At 50.6% G+C, this 19,645-nt stretch overlaps 3 protein-coding genes across 10 annotated transcripts; 2 read left to right on the top strand and 1 right to left on the bottom strand.

Moving 5' to 3' along the window:
- The first annotated feature begins 401 nt into the window (after positions 1–401).
- Positions 402–4,546, top strand: LOC103649558 (G-type lectin S-receptor-like serine/threonine-protein kinase At2g19130). Of its 3 annotated transcripts, XM_023301952.2 has the most exons (4): positions 402–515; positions 1,381–2,157; positions 2,267–2,493; positions 3,836–4,546. In XM_023301952.2, exons 2-4 carry the CDS (start codon positions 2,066–2,068, stop codon positions 4,351–4,353), a joined length of 837 nt encoding a protein of 278 aa, XP_023157720.1. In that variant the 5' UTR covers positions 402–515; positions 1,381–2,065; the 3' UTR covers positions 4,354–4,546. The 3 variants fall into 3 exon arrangements, with proteins under 3 accessions (XP_023157720.1, XP_008673509.1, XP_020406815.1); XM_008675287.4 differs by having other exon boundaries at positions 1,381–2,493; XM_020551226.3 differs by having other exon boundaries at positions 422–515; positions 1,446–2,493.
- A 617-nt stretch (positions 4,547–5,163) lies between these two features.
- LOC103649557 (GDSL esterase/lipase At5g45910) lies at positions 5,164–7,662 on the top strand. Its single transcript, XM_008675285.3, has 5 exons — positions 5,164–5,821; positions 5,922–6,158; positions 6,259–6,404; positions 6,530–6,809; positions 6,956–7,662. Exons 1-5 carry the CDS (start codon positions 5,512–5,514, stop codon positions 7,147–7,149), a joined length of 1,167 nt encoding a protein of 388 aa, XP_008673507.1. The 5' UTR covers positions 5,164–5,511; the 3' UTR covers positions 7,150–7,662.
- A 454-nt stretch (positions 7,663–8,116) lies between these two features.
- On the bottom strand, positions 8,117–14,104 carry LOC103649556 (probable inactive receptor kinase At4g23740). 6 transcript variants are annotated; one of them, XM_008675280.4, is made up of 4 exons: positions 12,974–13,313; positions 12,398–12,865; positions 10,909–12,289; positions 8,124–9,238 (listed from the first exon to the last, which is right to left on the bottom strand). In XM_008675280.4, the coding sequence occupies exons 2-4, from the start codon at positions 12,798–12,800 to the stop codon at positions 8,788–8,790; spliced, it is 2,235 nt and encodes a 744-aa protein (XP_008673502.1). In that variant the 5' UTR covers positions 12,801–12,865; positions 12,974–13,313; the 3' UTR covers positions 8,124–8,787. The 6 variants fall into 6 exon arrangements, with proteins under 6 accessions (XP_008673505.1, XP_008673503.2, XP_008673502.1 ...); XM_008675283.2 differs by lacking the exon at positions 12,974–13,313 and having other exon boundaries at positions 8,117–9,262; positions 10,909–12,286; positions 12,398–12,876; XM_008675281.4 differs by lacking the exon at positions 12,974–13,313 and having other exon boundaries at positions 8,117–9,238; positions 10,909–12,286; positions 12,398–12,876.
- Positions 14,105–19,645: the final 5,541 nt, after the last annotated feature.

The raw sequence follows: 19,645 nt of genomic DNA, 5'->3' as shown, positions 1-19,645 counted from the left end.
CCTTTCTATTCTTTGCTTTCCCCTTCGGCAACTGCGAGACAGTGAGAGGCGTCTTCCTCTCGTACGAAAAAAAAATTAGGGAGGGAGATTTCGTGAGGCAGGCGGCAGGCGCTAACACACTGGGCCGGCCCACCGAGCCGGGACGACCGGTCCCGCGCGCCAGAGAGACGTCGGTCGGTTGGTTTAGCTGCACGCTTCGTCGCTTCCTCTCGCCCTCTGGCTGCCTCCACCCGATCACGGATGGAATGGAACTAGTATACCGTGGAAGCAAGCAGGAGGGAGAGGAAGACGAGGCGAGCGAGATGCTTAGTTCGAGGTCTATCGATGGTTGAAGCCGGTGGATCTGGTGCCGTGGGCGATGCCGGGCACGCTGCACCCGGCGTGACTGACGTCGGGCGCGTCGGGCACACTGGACGAGCCGAAGGCGTTCGGCGAAATGCCTCTCCCCGAGAGCGCGCTGTGTACCTGATCCTCTTGGCTCTGTGAGAACCCTGTCGTCGTCGACGAGGTAACAGGTAATGCCGGACTCCTCATGTCACATGTCAGTTGCGTCCTTGTGGTTTAGCTGGATAGAGACTTGGTTTTGACAAAAGTTACTAGAAAACGGATGCACAACAGATCGGCGTCATGTTGACTGCAAACAGGATTTTGATTATTCTGTTTATCTGTTTACTTATTATAAACATCGACCTCAGTCCACCATCCAATAACCGAACTTGGTACCGTGTCATAGTAGGGTCCATATGCCCGGCCAACCTTGTTGGACTTGGACCTGGACAATAGGGCATTGCGACTAGCGCTCTTGAGCCTTGACCGATGAGCAGATCTTTTCCTTGTTTTCCATATATCAGCTCGGTTAGGAGACTAAGCACAAGCACGTACTCCACTTCATTGGGGTGGACAAGAAGAAGAGTATCCCTTAAAATGGTGGGCACAGGCAGTTTGAGGTTCTTATACTCATCTTCCTTTGTGTTACTACTTCCCTCCCTGATCAGCCTTGTATTTCCTTGCTGCAAATTAACATATGCATTAGACACCCTCTTTCCCGGTCAAGTTCTGAATGTAAATCGCAGCCTCATCTCAAAAAATGGTGCCTTCAAGTTGGGTTACGACTGCTCTAAATCTCAATATCACTCTTGTGGTTTGGGTAACGGTTACGACTGCTCTCAATATTATTATTGCGGTTTGGGTATCTGGTTTGCTAAACCATCATATTGCATCCGTGAGTATTTCCCCCTTTGGCAACCTGATGAGAACTTTTATGGAACAACACCATTTAACCTCTCACTCTCAGAGAACGGCGTTCTAATTATACCACAGGTTTCGATAATATTCCGTTCACGCTTGACACTAGGACCACTTCTATCTCTGCTATTGCAGTGCTTCTTGACAACGGAAATCTTGTAATAAGAGACCGAGTAAACAGTTCCATGGTGGTTTGGCAGAGTTTTGATAACCCGACTGATGTACTGCTCTCTGGAGGATACCTGGGATTCAATAAAATCAATGGCAACATCAACAGTCTTGGTATACATTTTAATCTGTCATTCGATGCAACTAGAAGGAGAGGTTTTATTATCCAGTATCCTGAAGGTCGGAGGTTTGCTGGTGCCTTCCCTGAATGGATGGATATTCTCGAAGATGGAAACTATACGCTAATATTCAATGACACATATACATACATACGTTTAGATGATACTAGTTTTGTTAGATTCGGTAAGCAAGGGGACTGTGATTCTATTTTATGGTCTGCCCCAGAAAGTTTATGTGATTATGATCCATATTGTGGACCTTACAGCCTTTGCACGTTGTCTGGCTCTGGCTCTTGTATATGCCCTGTTGGTTTTAATTCAGTGTCGACAGATGCATGGATTACTGCTGGTTGTTCGAGAAATGACTCTCTGAATTGTGAAAATGTGGAAGTGACATTTTATCCAATAGATGGCATCCATAGATATCCCCTGGAAGCTTTCGCGTTGGAAGTTACAAACATGAGTGAGTGTGAATCCGCTTGCTTAAGGGATTGTACCTGTACTGCCTTTGCTTACAATGCAAGTTGCTTGCTATGGTTTTCGGAGCTGCGGAATACAATAGTGCTCGACTCTGGTCTAAATGGCATCCGTATGTACGTACGTACGGCAGCCAGACAACAGTCAGGTTCTGGAACCGTTCCTCCGTTTTCTTTCTGGAAAAGAGTGCCTCTTGAATGGATGATCGGTGTGATAACCCTTATTGTTATTTCTCTGATTCTTTTGTTGAGATGCAGAAGCAAACCTTACAGTGCTAGAACTGTGGGTGACCATGGAAGTCTTGTGGTATTCTCGTTTGCGCAAATAAAGAACTCCACCAAAAGATTCTCTGAAAAACTTGGCGAAGGAGGATTTGGCTGCGTTTTCAAAGGGATGTTGCCAGGCTGCACTCCTGTGGCTGTCAAGAAGCTAAAAGACCACAGACAGGACGAGAAGCAGTTTCGAGCCGAGGTGCGGACCATAGGTATGATTCAGCACATCAATATTGTCCGTCTGCTTGGGTTTTGCGCCGAAGGTAGTGGGAGGTTCCTAGTGTATGAATATATGGCGAATGGTTCTTTGAGCAGCCACCTGTTCTCCAAGAGTTCCTCTAAGCTAAGCTGGGAGCTGCATTACTCGATCGCGCTTGGAATCGCACGGGGCCTGGCTTATCTGCACGAGGGTTGCGTTGATGGTATCGTGCACTGCGAATGCGATATAAAGCCAGACTAGTCGGTTGTCCGTGCGTTGCGACGGCTTACAACAATACTCACGTAAACTATCCATCAAAAAAAATTTAACATGGCCAATGAAGTGAGCGATTACAAGAGAGTTCACAACGATTGACCGAACGAACAGAGATTATAAAATGACATAATTCCATCATATAGAGACCAAATAAGAGAAAGTTTGTAAGATCAAGTTTCTAAAATAAGTCCCATGAAGTCAAACTTATAAAAAAGATAGATCAAAATATGAAGTGATTGCTAAAGTCAGGCATCAATAAAAATTGGATGTGCTCCATATAAATTATGCTACTTCGTAGCAATTACTAACGTTTAAAACCAACAAATAACCTTTCATTTTGTTGTTAGTGTGATAAATCATTGCTGCTCCATCCAATTCAGCAATCTCAAATACCATGTAGTCCATTGCGCCAATGTGGTCTCAGAAACGGCCTAATGCTTGCAAGAGCCAAAACGTCGTGCCGTGCTTGGGCTGTAGCCTCGGCCCGTAGTGCTGTCCCGCCCCGACATGATTATTTTTTTATTTTACAAAAAAATGTATATACCTATATACAATTTATATTCAATATTAAAAATATCTTAGTGTGATGTTCTACTGGTTAGACAGTTTCACCTAATGTCTCCCATCCTTCTTCCATCAGAGCATGGGTTCGAACCCCACCTCCTGCATCGTTTGTTAACATTTTACGCTAATTTAATTAAATGGATCGACAGGCTAACGGGCTGGCTCGACACAGTTAGCAGGCCGGCATGACGTGCATGTGCCATAGTTGTGGCCCGCGTGCATCTAGCCCGTGTCAGACGTCGTTACACTGATTTAATTAAATGGATCGACGGGCTAACGGGCTGGCCCGACACAGTTAGCAGGCTGGCATGACGTGCCTATGCCATAGTTGTGGCCCGCGTGCATATAGTCCGTGTCGGGCGTCGTTTGGCATCTATAGACGTGCAGCGTATTAATTTGAAATAGCTGTGAGGGGTTATTTGTAAAAAAATGACGCACGACGAACGTTGAAACTGGTGCTTTAAGTATAGTATAGAATAACGTGCTTCTTGATGCAGAATTTTGTCTCGATGCAGAATTATGTCCTAAGATTGCAGATTTCGGCATGGCAAAGCTTCTTGGCCGAGATTACAGCAGGGTACTGACAACAGTGCGAGGGACCATAGGATACCTTGCGCCGGAGTGGATCTCAGGGCTACCGATAACACACAAGGCCGATGTCTACAGCTTTGGAATGATTCTCCTGGAAATCCTATCTGGGCGAAGGAATTCGGAGAAGATTGAAGAGGGGAGGTTTACTTACTTCCCTTCCTATGTCGCGGTCAAGTTGAGCGAAGGAGACGATGTCATGTGGCTGCTGGATAGTAGTCTGGAGAGCAATGCTGATGCAGAGCAGCTACAGAGAGCCTGCAGAGTTGCATGCTGGTGCATTCAGGATGCTGAAGATCACAGGCCGATGATGGGGCAGGCTGTGCACATGCTGGAAGGTGCCATGGATGCTCAAGTCCCTCCTGTTCCAAGGTCACTGCAAAACTATGTCGGCGTGGAGGATTCTACCACTGCAGAATTTTACATCTCTGAAGGCTCGTGCTAGTCCAGTGTGAGCCTGCCCTTTTGTTCTTTGTACTGCTTCGGAACTGAATCTAAGCGGAACACACAGTTGCTGTGTACTGCAGTTTTACTCACTAGTGAACTATTTTAAGAATATAAGTACTGCAACCCTCACATTTCCTGATTAACTGCTTCAAATGTTGGTCAGACATCATAGGAATTTTGATGTACTTCAACCCTCATATTTCCTGATTAACTACTTCAAATGTTGGCATGTAATGTTTTAAGACACATAAAAGTAGCTTCGTAACACTCGGAAAGGACATTAGAACCTACCTACTTGAGACCGCTGAAATATTTATGCACCTGTGGTTGTGTAAATATCCATGCCGAATTTTCCAATGTAGTGCAGGTTAATTGCCCTGCTGCGCGTTGGCATTCGATGAGCAGATCCTATGTTGATTATAATATCCGAGGCCATATACTGATTCATTGTGAACTAATAAAGTGGAGTAGGAATATGATGAAATGCACACTCGCAAAAATCTAACGATTCATATTTGGAACGTAATGGTCTGGAGAGAATGTAGTGATGAAAATGAAATGCGCATCGTTTGATAATTTGTGACTGTCTTCTGTGCTCTATTTTGTTTACAGTGATTTATGTTTAGATCGCGACTGCAAAAGCGCGTCCGCGCAGATCGCTAGTGTGGTGTTGACGCGCCAGCACGGCATCGCCCACCTGTTGCAATGCTTTCACGTGTTGGCAACATTTTGCGTGAACCCTCGTCATCGCCACCATCGCTTCATCGCCTGGTAAAAAAAAGCCATGCGTGGGTCGAGGAAGCTCCATTCCATGGGCGGGCGTGGCGTAGTACGTGGCAGGACGCATTAGAGGAGGAAGTCTGATAGGGACGGATGTCCACTGCACTGATCGAGTGATCTCATTCTCTCTCCTCCGTCGTAGTAGCCAGAAACGGATGCCTGCTGCTGCTGGAACAGGAGGACAGGCGCGCCAGCCATGGGTGATGGGTGGGGTGCTTGCTAGCTGTTGAACTCAGCTACCATGCCAGCCGTCCACTATATTTGACGCATTGCGTCGCGCGTCGCCATCGGCCATCGCCACGCCCACCTGTCGTCTGCGCTGCTGAGCATCGACGTACGCGCACGGCGGCCGGAACGAAGGGGGAGCGAGAGCAAGATGAGGCGGAAGCAGCTCCTGCCGCCGTGGCTGCTGGTCGTCCTGTTCTTGTCGTGGTCGTCGGCGGCGCCAGTGCCCGCCTCATCCACCACCACCACCACCACCACTCTCCCCGGTCAAATGCGGCGGCGGCGCTACTACGACTCCATCTTCAGCCTGGGCGACTCGTACGCGGACACCGGCAACGGCCCCGTCGTGTTCGGCTGGCACGCTCTGGCCAGCCCCGTTATGCGCCCGCCCTACGGCTCCACCTTCTTCGGCCGCCCCACCGGACGCAACTGCGACGGCCGCCTCGTCATCGACTTCCTCGGTGCGTGGCTGCATGCCCTGCTCGCGCCCCCACTGCCGGATCGATATGATATACACACATACACTACACTGTCTGATCGCTCTCTGGTCGCACGTCGCAGCTGAGAGCCTGGGCCTGCCGCTGGTCCCGCCTTTCCTGCAGGCGCAGGCGCGCCACGGGACGGGGAGCTTCCGGCGCGGCGCCAACTTCGCCGTCGGGGGCGCCACCGCCCTCGACGCCAGCTTCTTCCACCGCTGGGATCCCCCCGGCGGCAGCGTGTTCCCGCTCAACGCCAGCCTGGGCGTGCAGCTGCAGTGGTTCCAGTCGCTCAAGCGCTCGCTCTGCGCCACGCCCAAAGGCATGTGTGTTGCATTGCATGACCCACGAGGCCACGACCACGACGACACAGATGAACATGAACTGACGCGTGTGCATCTGCTCTGAACGCACGCATGCAGGCTGCGACAGGTTGTTGCGCAGATCGCTCTTCTTCGTGGGCGCGTTCGGGGCCAACGACTACCTCCTCGCCATGGCCGCGACGAGCCTCGAACAAGTCGGGTCGCTCGTGCCAGCCGTCGTCAGGACCATCTCCGCGGCCGTCGAGGTAACGAAGCTACCACTTCGATCGCATGTCCCTCCTGACTCCCTGTGTGGCATGTGGGCTAGCTGCAGCGCGCATTGCCGGTGACGCGCGGGTGGTGAGCCGGTCGGTGTTGGTTACACTTACAGAGGCTGATCGTGGAGCACGGGGCGGCAACCGTGGTGGTCCCCGGCGTGATCCCGGTGGGGTGCGCGCCGCCGGTGCTCGCCACGTTCGCCGACCCCGACCCGGCAGGCTACGACCCGCGGACGGGGTGTCTGAGATCGATCAACGAGGTGGCCACCCGCCACAACGCTCTGCTCCAGGACGGCCTGCGCGAGCTCCGGGCCAGGCACGCCGCCGCCACCGTCGTCTACGCCGACTTCTTCGGCCCCGTCATCGACATGGTGACGTCGCCTGCCAAGTTCGGTGAGCTAGCTCCAGCCTCCAGCCATCCAGCCGTCGCGGCGGCTGCCATCTGCATGCCGCATGCGTGCAGTGCATGGCGTTGGCGCGCCTGCAGCTGCAGTTGCGGGAACTGACATCTGCACTGCATGCGTGCGTGGCGTTCGCAGGGTTCGACGAAGACGTGCTGACGCTTTGCTGCGGAGGACCTGGGCGGTTCAACTACAACAGGCACGTTTTCTGCGGCGACCCCGGCGCCAGCGAGTGCAAGGACCCGTCGGCTCGTTTGTTCTGGGACGGCGTCCACCTGACGGAGGCAGCCTACCGATACGTCGCCGCCGGCTGGCTGAGCGCCATAACGTAGCCGCGGCCGGGAAGAGGGGGCGGCGGTGGTGGTAACACTGCCAACAGGAACCGGACGGCGGCTGCAGCTGCCACCGAGGAGTCCCCGTGCTACTGAGCGGTGAAAGGCACCGAAAGCGTGCATGTGTGAAGTTGGTTTGGCGGTGGTGGTGCTAGCTACTACTTCCTGCCTATCATCAGAATTTGGGTACACAGCAACTAACCACATTTGAATTTGGGTACGTAGCCACATACTATATAGGAAGGGTGGACAATGTTTGTTTTGTGAAGGAAAAACATTACTTCTCAGGAAGAAGAATAAATAAAGCAGTGTTTGGTCAAGAACGAGGTGGAATGGAGCGTACGTCTTGCATGGTTCTAACTTTACTAGTGTTTGGTTGAGTAAAATCTCCAACAAAGTGTCTTAAAAAACAGAGCATTCCGCTAATATGTTGAGTCTTGAACCAAGTGTTTAGGACTTTGTTTTTTTTTTCTTGTAACCGTACTATAAAGAGGGATGTAATGTAGTAGTTTGATCGAGCTAAATATAATAAGTTCAAGATGCTGCACGCTAATTATCTTTAGCTCAAGATGACTTCGGAAATGTCCAAAAGAGGTATAGATTAAAATATGTTTGCGGAGTTTCAAATTTAGACAAGTTGGAAGGTTTTTAGGCGTATGGTAACCATACGTTTCATGGTCTTCGGATCATAGATGACTGATCCGACGCCTCCATGTAATTAGCTTAAGAGAGCCTGGTCGTCGGACCCTATGAATATTAGTGCGTCATAATTAGTCTTATGGTATGTGAAAACATATCAAATAGTTCTAGGGCGCGTTGAATTGGTCCAACGACATGCGTCGGACTATATGATGTAATTGTTTTAGTTATATGGTGCTTCTAAAGTATCGTCGAGCCTTGTAAACAAACAAATAAGATCATGATCGGTTATTCTCTATACACATGAATTGGATGGGATTCCAAAAAATTAAGAATAATTTTAACTTATTTGGGATTCAAACTCATCTAATCTCACTCAATACACGTAGATTAAGAGCTAACCGAACAAGCCCAAGTTGAGTACTCAAACGATGCAAACCATTGCCATGCCCTCAAGGGCATCTGATCCGAAGCTGAAGAAGCAACAGAGCAAAGCAGCACCGAATGTTAATTGCTTGTCTTCATGCGCTGACACTCTCATCTCATCGGCAAGGAGTGAGCAACTGCTGCCATGAGCATCGGACGGACCACCGTCTCCACGTGACACTGTGTTACAATTTCGTAACACGGAATCTTCTTAACACAAGAGAGAGAGAAAAAAAGAATGGAATGGTACAGCACCCGCCAAAAGAATGGAATGGCCGTGGATTTGGAAGAGCACAACACAAAGGGCGACGAACGGATCACCAGATGCGGCTGCGAAGCATCAACTCCCGCCGTCACTGCGCCGCCGCCGCCGCCGCCGAGGAGGAGCTCTCCATCTCACTCTGGTCTGCATCCGCGGCGGTGGCCGGCGGGGAGGGCGGCCGTGTGCCGGTGCCGCTCCGGCGCACCTCCTCGACCGTCCTGACCACGTCCGCCACCTTGGGCCGCCGGTCGGGGGTCCTGGACACGCACGCCATCGCGATCTGGAGCATCTCCACCATCTCCTCCTCGATGTCAGGGACCCGCAGCAGCGCGCCGTCGAACACCTCGGCGGTCCACTCCTCGCGGACGACCGACTGCACCCACCTCACGAGGTGGACGACCTCGCTGCCGCGCCCGCCGGATACCTGGACGGGCGACCTCCCCGTGAGCAGCTCCAGCACGAGGACGCCGAGGCTGTACACGTCTGAAGCCTGCGACGCCTTCCTCGTGTCGGCGACCTCCGGCGCGCAGTACCCGAGGGAGCGGGACCTCGCCGCGATCGGGTTCGCCAGCTGTGCCAGGCCGAGGTCCGAGATGCAGCCGTATCCGTCCCTGTTGACGAACACGTTGGAGGCCTTGATGTTGCCGTGGACAAATCTGCCGTTGTTCTCGGCGTGGACGTGTGCCACTCCTCTTGCTGCACCCAGAGCGATCTTCCACCTGGTTTCCCAGTCCAATGGCGTTCGCTCCTCTCCCCTCTTCCCTGAAAGGAGCACAGGCAGTATGTCTACTTCATTCGATCACGTGAAGAGTTTAGATTAGAACGTCAGATATTAACCATCAGACCACAGCACAATTAATACCAAATTTGTTCTCTGTATGGCCAAAAAAACATTTATAACCAGGTGTTCCCTGCACAGTGCAAGCTTGTAGTACTGTTTAGATGTAATGCTACATCATGGTACAGACAGATTCAGAGTTAACATGAATGCAGATAGCTGATGCATAGTACCGAAAAATCTGGCGGCGGTCCTCCTATGGTCCAGATTCTGACACTGAAATGGAGGAGCGGGGCCATGACAGTGAACACCAGCGCTAACAGATCCAAGGGTTTTACCAATTCAATCTGAAAAGACTTCAAACTTTATGGTACTACTAGGTGACAACACTCAACTACTGTCTGCTTACTAATGGACCTGTCATGCAGTTCTCTTTCACAACCGCCAGCCATTTCTCTATACCTACCACCACTTATAGCTCCCTATTTTACCTTTATTTAGCATATTCACAACGTCACATGGCTGATGGCTACAAATTAATTAGTACTCCCTCCGTTTCTTTTTATTTGTCACTAGATAGTGTAATTTTGCACTATCCAGCGACAAATAAAAAGAAATGGAGGGAGTAGTTAACTAACTATGCAGTTTGCTATTCAAATTCCATGACATCATATGATTTAAGTATGCTTTTGTTAGCATGGCCCGCTTAACCTCATAGGATGAGATGGGAAACAGATTATCTTGCTGCTAAGACGGCACTGATGTGATCAGAGCTGACCAGTGACCACCACACATCAAGCATGCCATGTGAACTTGAATTGAAACGGCATAATGTTTGAAGACGCGTCGCAAGTGAAGACAGCTAATAAGCACATCACACCAAGCAGCTAGACAACTTAAATGAAACGCATGAGATTCAATACATGACAGCAAGTTAGCAAACAAAAAAATAAGCAAGAAATGGGCAGCACATGCTACTTCCGGACTTCCGGTGAGACATGCACAGAGCGCTAAAGTTCATCTTCTCCTTAAGAAGAGGTCAAAAGTGGCATGCTCACCAGTCTGTTACTCCACATGAGGATTTTTTTTTGTCAAAGCAGAAAAGCGATCAGATATTGACTGGTATGGCGTAAAGATAGGAAGCCGGGAGATGAGAAGTTTTCAAATATATATCGGTTGAAAAGCCTAGTGTGACAGCCATCAGAAGAGATTAAAATGTGAAGCTAGACAAGAAACAGGGCACAAACAAGAAACAAGGGCCTTTTCCAATATTTAGTAGCCTTCAGGTCCTGCATTGCCTTTATTTACCCCGAATCCTAAACTCCTACCTATAGCAATCCGATAAAAGCCAAGCAAAGGTTGTTGCTTGCACTAAACAACCAGTTAGCATATCAACCCATGAGCATCTTTCCAAACAACAAGCAACATTGCATCTCCAGGTCACCATGATATCAATCAGACGTCACAAAGTTTCTTCCTTTCCTTTCAAAATCGCCACGTCTGTCTCGCTATCATGATTGCTAAAATTGTAACGCACAAACAGGCCGACGCTTGTAGTTATGAAGCCCGTAATTCCAATTTGAGCACTGAAAACGATCAAAGTGACAGGACGAAGAAGAGACAGAGGAGGAGATGGTCAAAGGATCATACATACCATGAAGCATGTTGGATACACTTCCGCTGGCGTAGTAATCGTACACAAGCAGCTTCTCGTCCTTGGAGTAGTAGTAGGCGCGGAGCTCGACGACGTTGCGATGGCGAATCCGGCCAACCAGCTCCATCTGCTGCTCGAAGTCGCGGCGCCCGGCGCTCACCTCCTTGCTGAGCCGCTTGACGACGACCGTGGTGGCGTCCTCCAGCACGGCCCGGTACGCCGTCCCGAACGCGCCCTTGCCGAGGACCTCGGCGGAGGCGCGGAGCAGATCCTCCAGGTCGAACGCCAGCGCCGGGCCCTCGAAGAAGACCATCCGGTTGCCCTCCCCGGCCTTGCCGATGACGGCCTTGGACTCCGGCGACTCCCTCCCCTTCTTCTCCCCGCCCTTCCCGCCGGCCCCTCCCGTGTCGTCGTCGTCGTCGTCGCGGCCCTCCCTGTTGCAGAATGCGAGGAGCAGCACCGCGGCGACGGCGAACGCGAGGACGCAGCCGCCGACGGCGACGGCGAGGATGGCCGCCTCGCTGAGCCTGACCCGCCGCGTCCGCGCGGCGGGGGCGGCGGCGGCGGGAGGAGCTGCTGCGGGCGGGCGCGTCAGGTCGTTGCCCGCGAATGCGGCGTCGGCGAAGCGGAGGAGGGACGGTGGCACGGGCCCGTCGAGGCGGTTGTTGGAGAGGTTGAGGAACTGGAGCGCGGGGAGGCCGAGGTCCGGGACGCGGCCGGAGAGCGAGTTGTTGGAGAGGTCGAGCGCGACAAGGCGGGTGAGGCTGGTGAGCGCGCCGGGGATGCCGCCGCCGAAGCCGTTGGAGGAGAGGTCGAGCGCCTGGAGCGCGGCGAGCCCCGCGAGCCCGGGCGGGAGCGCGCCGGAGAAGGCGTTGCGGTGGAGGTGGAGCCCCGCGAGCGCGGGCAGGCGCAGGAGGTCGGCGGGGAGCGGGCCCGACAGGTTGTTGGAGCGCAGGCTGAGCAGCTGCAGCGCCGTGAGGCGGCCGAGCGTGCCGGGTTGCACGGCGCCCGAGAGGCCCAGCCCCGGGAGGTGCAACGCCACGACGCGCGCGCCGTCGGGGCTGCAGGTGACTCCCGTCCAGCCCGGTCCGGGGCCGGCGCAGGCGAGCGGGGTGGTGGGCCAGTTGATGCGCGCGCGCGCGGTGGCGCCGCGGCCCACGCCGGCGAGGAACGCCAGCAGCGCCGCCTTGTCGGCGTCGGGCTCGGAGGAGGCGAGGCGGGGGAGGTGGGTGAGGTAGAGGCAGAGGCAGACGCAGACGCAGACGCAGAGCAGGAGCGGCGGCAGCGGCAGCGGCAGCGGCATGGCTGCCTGCCTCGGTCTCTCGCGTGGATGGATCTGATGAGTGGAGGTGGAGCAACGAAACGAACGCTGCTGGACCTGCTGAACGGGAGGAGTGACGGCGGCACGGTCAGCATTGAATTCCCATGTGATGTGAGCGCTGCTGCCGGGCGTGGCGGATCGAGTAGTAGAATAGTATACTGTACGTACGGCGTAGGAATTTATTCGAATTCTGAAATCGTCGTCGGCAACGATTTCTTGTTACGGTGGTTGAGCGGCGAGATCCGCCATTCCTGTGGTGATGCGACGCGACCAGGAACGGCGTGCCGGACTGGACGGCGCCCGAGAGGCCCAGCCCCGGGAGGTGCAGCGCCACGACGCGCGCGCCGTCGGGGCTGCAGGTGACCCCCGTCCAGCCGGGGCCGTGGCCGGGGCTGGCGCAGGCGAGCGGGGTGGTGGGCCAGTTGATGCGCGCGCGGGCGGTGGCGCCGCGGCCCACGCCGGCGAGGAACGCCAGCAGCGCCGCCTTGTCGGCGTCGGGCTCGGAGGAGGCGAGGCGGGGGAGGTGGGTGAGGTAGAGGCAGACGCAGAGCAGGAGCGGCGGCAGCGGCATGGCTGCCTCCGTCTCTGGCGTGGATGGATCTGATGAGTGGAGCAACGAAACGAACGCTGCTGGACCTGAACGGGAGGAGTGACGGCGGCACGGTCAGCCTTGAATTCCCATGTGATGTGAGCGCTGCTGCCGGGCGTGGCGGATCGAGTAGTAGAATAGTATACTGTACGTACGGCGTAGGAATTTATTCGAATTCTGAAATCGTCGTCGGCAACGATTTCTTGTTACGGTGGTTGAGCGGCGAGATCCGCCATTCCTGTGGTGATGCGACGCGACCAGGAGAGATTACCGTAGCAGCCGACTATGGGCAAGTTCGGGTTCGGTCGGCGGGAAGATGAGATTGGCGAGGAAAGAAAGGCAAAAGAGCGGGCGAATGATGATGATTGCAGCAGCCGCGCGCGTTTGTACTTGGAGAAACAGTCCAGGAGATAGGACACAAGCGAGCTAGCTTCTGACGTGTCTGCCACTCTGGCCGTGAATATGAGGCCAAGCCAGGCCTTGTCGCTCGTGGCTCGTCATCGACCATCGTCAGTCAGCGACGAGGGGTGGCGCTGGCGCAGCATGGGGTAGCTGCCTGCTTGTCAGTTGTCGGCCGTGACCACACCAATCTTCTCCTCTCGTTTGGGTGCACCAATCCAAATGGAGGATCCACTCGCTGGTTACAGTGCACCATCTTCCTCACGCCCAACCCCTCCCTAAGTTAGTTCTCGACTCTATTTCTCGTCAGTCTAAATCCACATCAACTTTTTTTATTTTACAGTGCACCATCTTCTCCACGTCCAACCCCTCCCTCAAGTTAGTTCTCGACTCTATTTCTCGTCAGTCTAAATCCACATCAACTTTTTTATTTTAAAATTAAGTAATTGGACACACATTTATGATTTTTTGAACTCTAAACGGTTAAAAACGGTTAGTTGCAATGGCTACCACATATAGACCAATCAAGAGCCGCCACGTCACTTTGGCCCATTCATTCTCGCCCGCGGGATGCTGATACGAAGCCCATCTCCGTGCAATACAATCGCGACCATTGCGCGTCCAAGGCACCCAAATTGCAACAGAAGAAAGAAGCCACTCGATTTGAAATCTCAAGCAAGGGGAAGGTTGTCAGAATCCTTCCACCACTGCCTTTCCGAATCCTTCCACCACTGCCTTTTTTTGGCCCTTTATTTTAACCACCTACCTTTAACTTTCTACCCTCCTTTCCAAAACACGATATTGTATGACACAAAATCAAACTTCTGCTAGAATTTCAAGTCCAACACAACATGAGAATAAAACGGAATAAAATGAAGGACTAAAAATTGTTGTAAATTTAGAGAAATAAGTGACATGCTTTCTACATATTTATATATATATTAAATATTTTAATTCCGAATAAAACAATCATATAACTCAGATAAATACCATATGAAATTATAGCAGCAATGAACAGTAGCAATTCTAAGACATGTAAACATGTAAAATAGCTACACAGGTCCATTTCATAATTAAACATGGCTTGCAGATGAAGAAGGCAGATTAAACAAATAAACATAATTGTTTATCTTAAACTATTGCTCTCAAAATAGCGGGTTGCTGTAATAAACAGCCCTCCAACGCTAAAAGGTGATCAGAGATCCTCGACTAACGTGACAGTCCTATCTTACCAAATAAGGGTTTTAGATAAGATGTAATAAGCCTAATAATCAAATATAAATACTGATAGAGAGGAGCTGTGTACTAAATAAATTAACAGAATTTAACACAGGTAAACAGCCTCAACAAAGAGATTTAATTAGGCACAAATAATATCAATGCTGAAAATGATAATACACTAAAACCCAGACTGTCACGTTGTCTCACTACACCGCTATCATCATCGAGCACACAAATCCGCCCATAACAGTGCAATCACACCCAAGTATTTAATACTAGCAGATTGCACAAAATTAAATAGTAAATAAAGTGAGACAACGAATAACTCACAGCACGTAGATTGTCTACGTGGGAAGACCAGCTCAGCGAACACAAGGTTCTGTCCCAGAAAACCAATTCCGCCGCCCACGTCCGGGCCTGCACGGCGGGAGGTTGACGGAGATACTAGAGCCGCTGCCGGAGCCGAGGGAGACGTCCACGGCACCAGCCCGAGAAGACGAACACCGTGCAGCAGGGAGCCCAGGCACCAGGCCACGGTGGACAATAATCAGAACAAACAGAACACCACACAGGTGCACTGGTGAGACAACGGAGCGCAGGAGAACCTCACTGCGCACAAGCAGTGCCACCTCCACCTTCTTCCACCAGCAGGATTAACACCAGAACACCAAGAATCGAAGGAATCGATCCAAATCGTGACTGGAACCGAGAGGAGGAATAGGAACAGAGAGCTAGCGATTTTTGGCGAGGTGCTGAGCAGGGAGCAGATCTCCATAGTTATGGAGTCGAACGAGAGGAGGTTGCGCAGCGGACGGCCAGAAATTCGCGAGCGCCGAAAAACCAGGCTGCAGCGCGCCGCCGCTAGGAAAGTCAACTTCCTTTTCGCTACATCCTCTCTGCCTCTCACGGCATCACCTCTCCGTGCCCTAGGAAACATCCTCCTCAAAGGGCTGCTCGGCCAGCCTTTCTTCCAACCGGCTGGGTTGGGCTGCTTGGCCTTAGGCCTTGTAGCGGCCCAGCCTGGCTGGCCTCTTTTTTTTAATAAGGTGAAAACACATAATCGGATAGCAATCCCCACCATTTTCACTCTTATTTTCTGATCAATGTCATTGAGCTCCCATACTGTTTATATACTACTTTTCGGCAGAGGTACTTGTTAGGTTTGAACCAAAGCCTATCCCAGTGTACTCCAACCCTGCACGAGTAAGCGGAGGACTACGCCTTGATCCACAAACCCTAGTGTGAGAATCTTCGCACAAAAGGCACATAGTACTAGGCAGATTATCTGCTTCTCTTACGGGGCAGGGCGTTACGGTCATGCCCTTTAATATCTATTCATGAGCTCACTAGAGAGAAAACCCCATTCTCTCTCGGACTGCGACCCCACAGTCAGCTCATATAGGTGAAATCATTAAGGAAATTTTGTAGGACAATTTCCCTGCTTATAGCATTGACTTCATTAAGAGCATATCGCTCAACCTGCCATACAGATAGAGCACAGCAGCTCATGAGACTCTTTATATTTTGTGCTCTTGGTTCCACAGTGCTTCGTTTCCTGGAGCCTGGATCTCGGGACCTCCGGTCACACAGGACAGTTATCCGCAGTTGAAACCGCTAACAGGGTACGAGTCCCATTCCCATGCACGCTGCTTGGATTGGCTTTTGAGCCGGCCCTTTGGTGAAAGGATCAGCAAGGTTCCTTTCAGACTTGATGTAATCTACGGTTATTACACCCGTCTCTCTAGCATGCCGACATGAATCAAGTCGTCTTCTGATATGCCTCGAGGATTTTTGGTTGTCCTCTCTACTGTTCACTTTTAGCAACATAGAAGTGTTGTCACAGTATACTAGGACAGCCGGTATCGGCTTTGCTAGCATTGGAAGATCTGACAACAGGTCTCTCAACCATTCAGCCTCCAATGCTGCTGAATCAAGTGCAACTAATTCAGCCTCCTTGGTGGAACGTGTCGACACTGATTATTTAGACGATCTCCATGACACGGCCCCACCAGCTAAAGTGAACACATAGCCACTTGTAGACTTCATTTGATCCGAGTCAGAGATCCAGTTTGCATCACTGAATCCTTCAAGTACTGACGGAAAACCGGTATATTTAATACCAAGATTCATCGCTCCCTTCAAATACCGAAGCACTCTGTACAAGGCTACCCAGTGTCTATCTCCTGGACTGGCCGAATAACGAGCCAGTCTGCATACTGCATATGAGATATCTGGTCTAGTTGCACTGCTCAGGTACATGAGAGATCCGATGATCTGCGAATATAGTAGCTGGTTCACAGGCTCGCCTTCATATTTACTGAGCGTGTAGGATGGATCATAGGGCGTGGTGACTGGTTTACAGTCCATATGTCCAAAGCGAGTCAGGACCTTTTCCCAATAATGGGATTGTGACAAAGTAATCCCATCCTCACCCTTTATCAGCTTGATGTTCAGTATAACATCAGCTTCACCCAAGTCCTTCATATCAAAGTTCTTGGAGAGGAATAATTTTGTCTCCATGATAGCCTCCAAATCGGTCCCAAATATCAATATGTCATCAACGTATAAACACATGATGACACCTTTGCCCCCAGAGAAGCGATAATACACACACTTGTCGGCTTCATTTACACAAAACCCGGCAGTGGTCAGAGTATTATTAAACTTCTTATGCCATTGTCTGGGAGCTTGCTTAAGACAGTATAAGGATTTAATCAAGCGACACACTTTGCTCTCTTGTCCTTTAACCACAAATCCTTCTGGTTGTTGCATATAAATTTCCTCTTCCAGCTCTCCATTTAGGAATGCTATCTTTACGTCCATTTGATGAACAAGAGTTTATACGCAGCTGCCAGCGCTAAAAGCACACGGATTGTGGGCAATCGAGCCACCGGAGAATAAGTATCAAAATAATCCTCCTCTTTCTTTTGAGTAAAACCCTTAGCCACAAGACGGGCCTTGTACTTTTCAATAGTACCATCAGGTCTCCTCTTCCTCGTAAAGATCCATTTACAGCCCACAGGCTTGCAACCAGCTGGGAGATCAGTTATCTCCCAAGTTCCGTTCGAGATGATTGAATCCATCTCGCTACGGACAGCCTCCCTCCAGTACTCTGCATCCGGAGATGTATATGCCTCTGTGAGGGAGCGTGGTTCTTCATCCACTAGATAGATAATATAATCATCACCCAGAGACTTTTCAGTCCTTTGTCTCTTACTCCTCCTTAACTCCAAATCTGGAGTCTGGTCATTGACACTCGAGGGCAGAGAATATGTCCGAGATGGACCATCTGGGGCTACTACTTCCTTATCCCGCATAGGGAAGATGCTCTCAAAGAATGTCACATCCCGAGACTCCATTATTACATTTACAGCGATTTCGCTTGTCTCGGAATGGACCACTAGAAATCTATAAGCTGCACTGTTATGTGCATAACCCAGGAAGACACAGTCTACGGTCTTAGGGCCTAGCTTTCTCTTCTTCGGCAACGAGACATTCACCTTTGCAAGGCAACCCCAAGTCCGAAGATGTGAAAGATCTGGCTTCCTTCCTTTAAATCCTTCATAGGGTGTGGCCTCACGGTTGCGAGGCGGCACCCTGTTCAGGACATAACATACTGTGAGTACTGCCTCGCCCCACCATATGTCAGGCATCCCCGAACTTTGCAACAAAGCGTTAGCTAAGTCACACACCGTTCGGTTCTTCCTTTCAGCTACCCCATTTGACTGAGGTGAATATGGAGCGGTGGTTTCATGAATGATTCCACACTCTTTGCAGTACTCATCAAAAAGGTTGGAAAGGTATTCACCTCCTCTATCAGACCGCAACCTTTTAATTTTCTTGTCTAACTGGTTTTCAACTTCAGTCTTATAGATCTTAAAGTGTTCTAGTGCCTCATCTTTAGTTCTGAGTAAGTAAATATAACAGAACTTGGTAGCATCATCTATCAAGGTAAGAAAGTATCTTTTACCGCCTTTTGTGATTATACCATTCATCTCACAGATATTTGAGTGAATTAGTTCTAAAGGAGTGGTACTTCTGCCTTCAACCGTATGAAACGGTTTTCTAGGCTGCTTGGCTTGCACACAAATACCGCATTTTACACCTTTAACATGTTTATATTCAGGAATTAAAGACATGTCACTTAATCTCTTAATGGCCTCAAAATTCACATGACACAAACGAGAATGCCATATATTATTAATGGAATCTTTATTACAGACCACATTAACATGGTAAGAAGAATGATTATTCAAAACAGAAAGACGGAACAAACCGCCTGACTCATATGACTTTCCAACAAAAGTACCAAACTTAGACAGGACCACTTTATTAGACTCAAACACTAATTTGAGACCCTGTCGACATAGCAGCGACACTGAAATGAGGTTCCGGCTCATCGATGGCACATAGAGTACGTCCTTGAGCACGAGCGTCTTTCCTGAAGTTAACTTCAGGTAGACCTGTCCAGTACCTCGAACTGCTGCCGGAACACCATTTCCCATCAAGACTGGTGCGCTGTTGTATCCCTGGAATGAAGAGAACATGGATCGATTAGCACAAATATGAACAGTAGCACCGGAATCCATCCACCAGTCATCTGATGGACTTGCCATAAAGGCCTGAGGTGCATACCCTAGGGTGGAGTTAACCACCACGTTCCCTTCTTTGCGCTGAGGTGGAGGACCTTTTCCCTTCCTAAGTTTGCACCTCCGAGCTGTATGCCCGGAGACACCACAAACGTAGCAGATAAAGTCCTCCTTTTTCTTCTTCATCTTTTTGGACTTAGGTTGGTTCATATTCTTCTGTGGAGAGTTCTTCTTCTTCTTCTGGAATTTTCTATCTCCACCCTTCTCAACAACGTGAGCCTGGAGTTGCTGGGATGACTTGTTACTGGACCTTGCACGCTCTTCCACATTAATCGCAGCTGACAACTCAGTGAGAGTCATTTGCTTCTTCATGTGGCGGCGTGAAGTCACAAAGTCTCGCCAAGAAGGCGGGAGCTTTGCCAGTATTGCATTCACCTGAAAACTGTCTGGTAGGACGCAGCCATATTGGACCAAGTCCCTAACAAGGAGTTGAATCTCCTGTAGTTGTTCCATAACAGACCTTCCCTCAACCATTTTATAGTTGAGGTAGTTTTCCGTTGTGAATGACTCATTGCCATTGTCAACTTCAGAGAACTCGCTCTCAAGTTCAGTCCATAG

This window comes from Zea mays, chromosome 3 (assembly GCF_902167145.1).
Source record: "Zea mays cultivar B73 chromosome 3, Zm-B73-REFERENCE-NAM-5.0, whole genome shotgun sequence".
NCBI classification, from domain to species: domain Eukaryota; kingdom Viridiplantae; phylum Streptophyta; class Magnoliopsida; order Poales; family Poaceae; genus Zea; species Zea mays.
The sequence above is the reverse complement of the archived record's forward strand: the minus strand, read 5'-3'. Positions and strand labels throughout refer to the sequence as shown.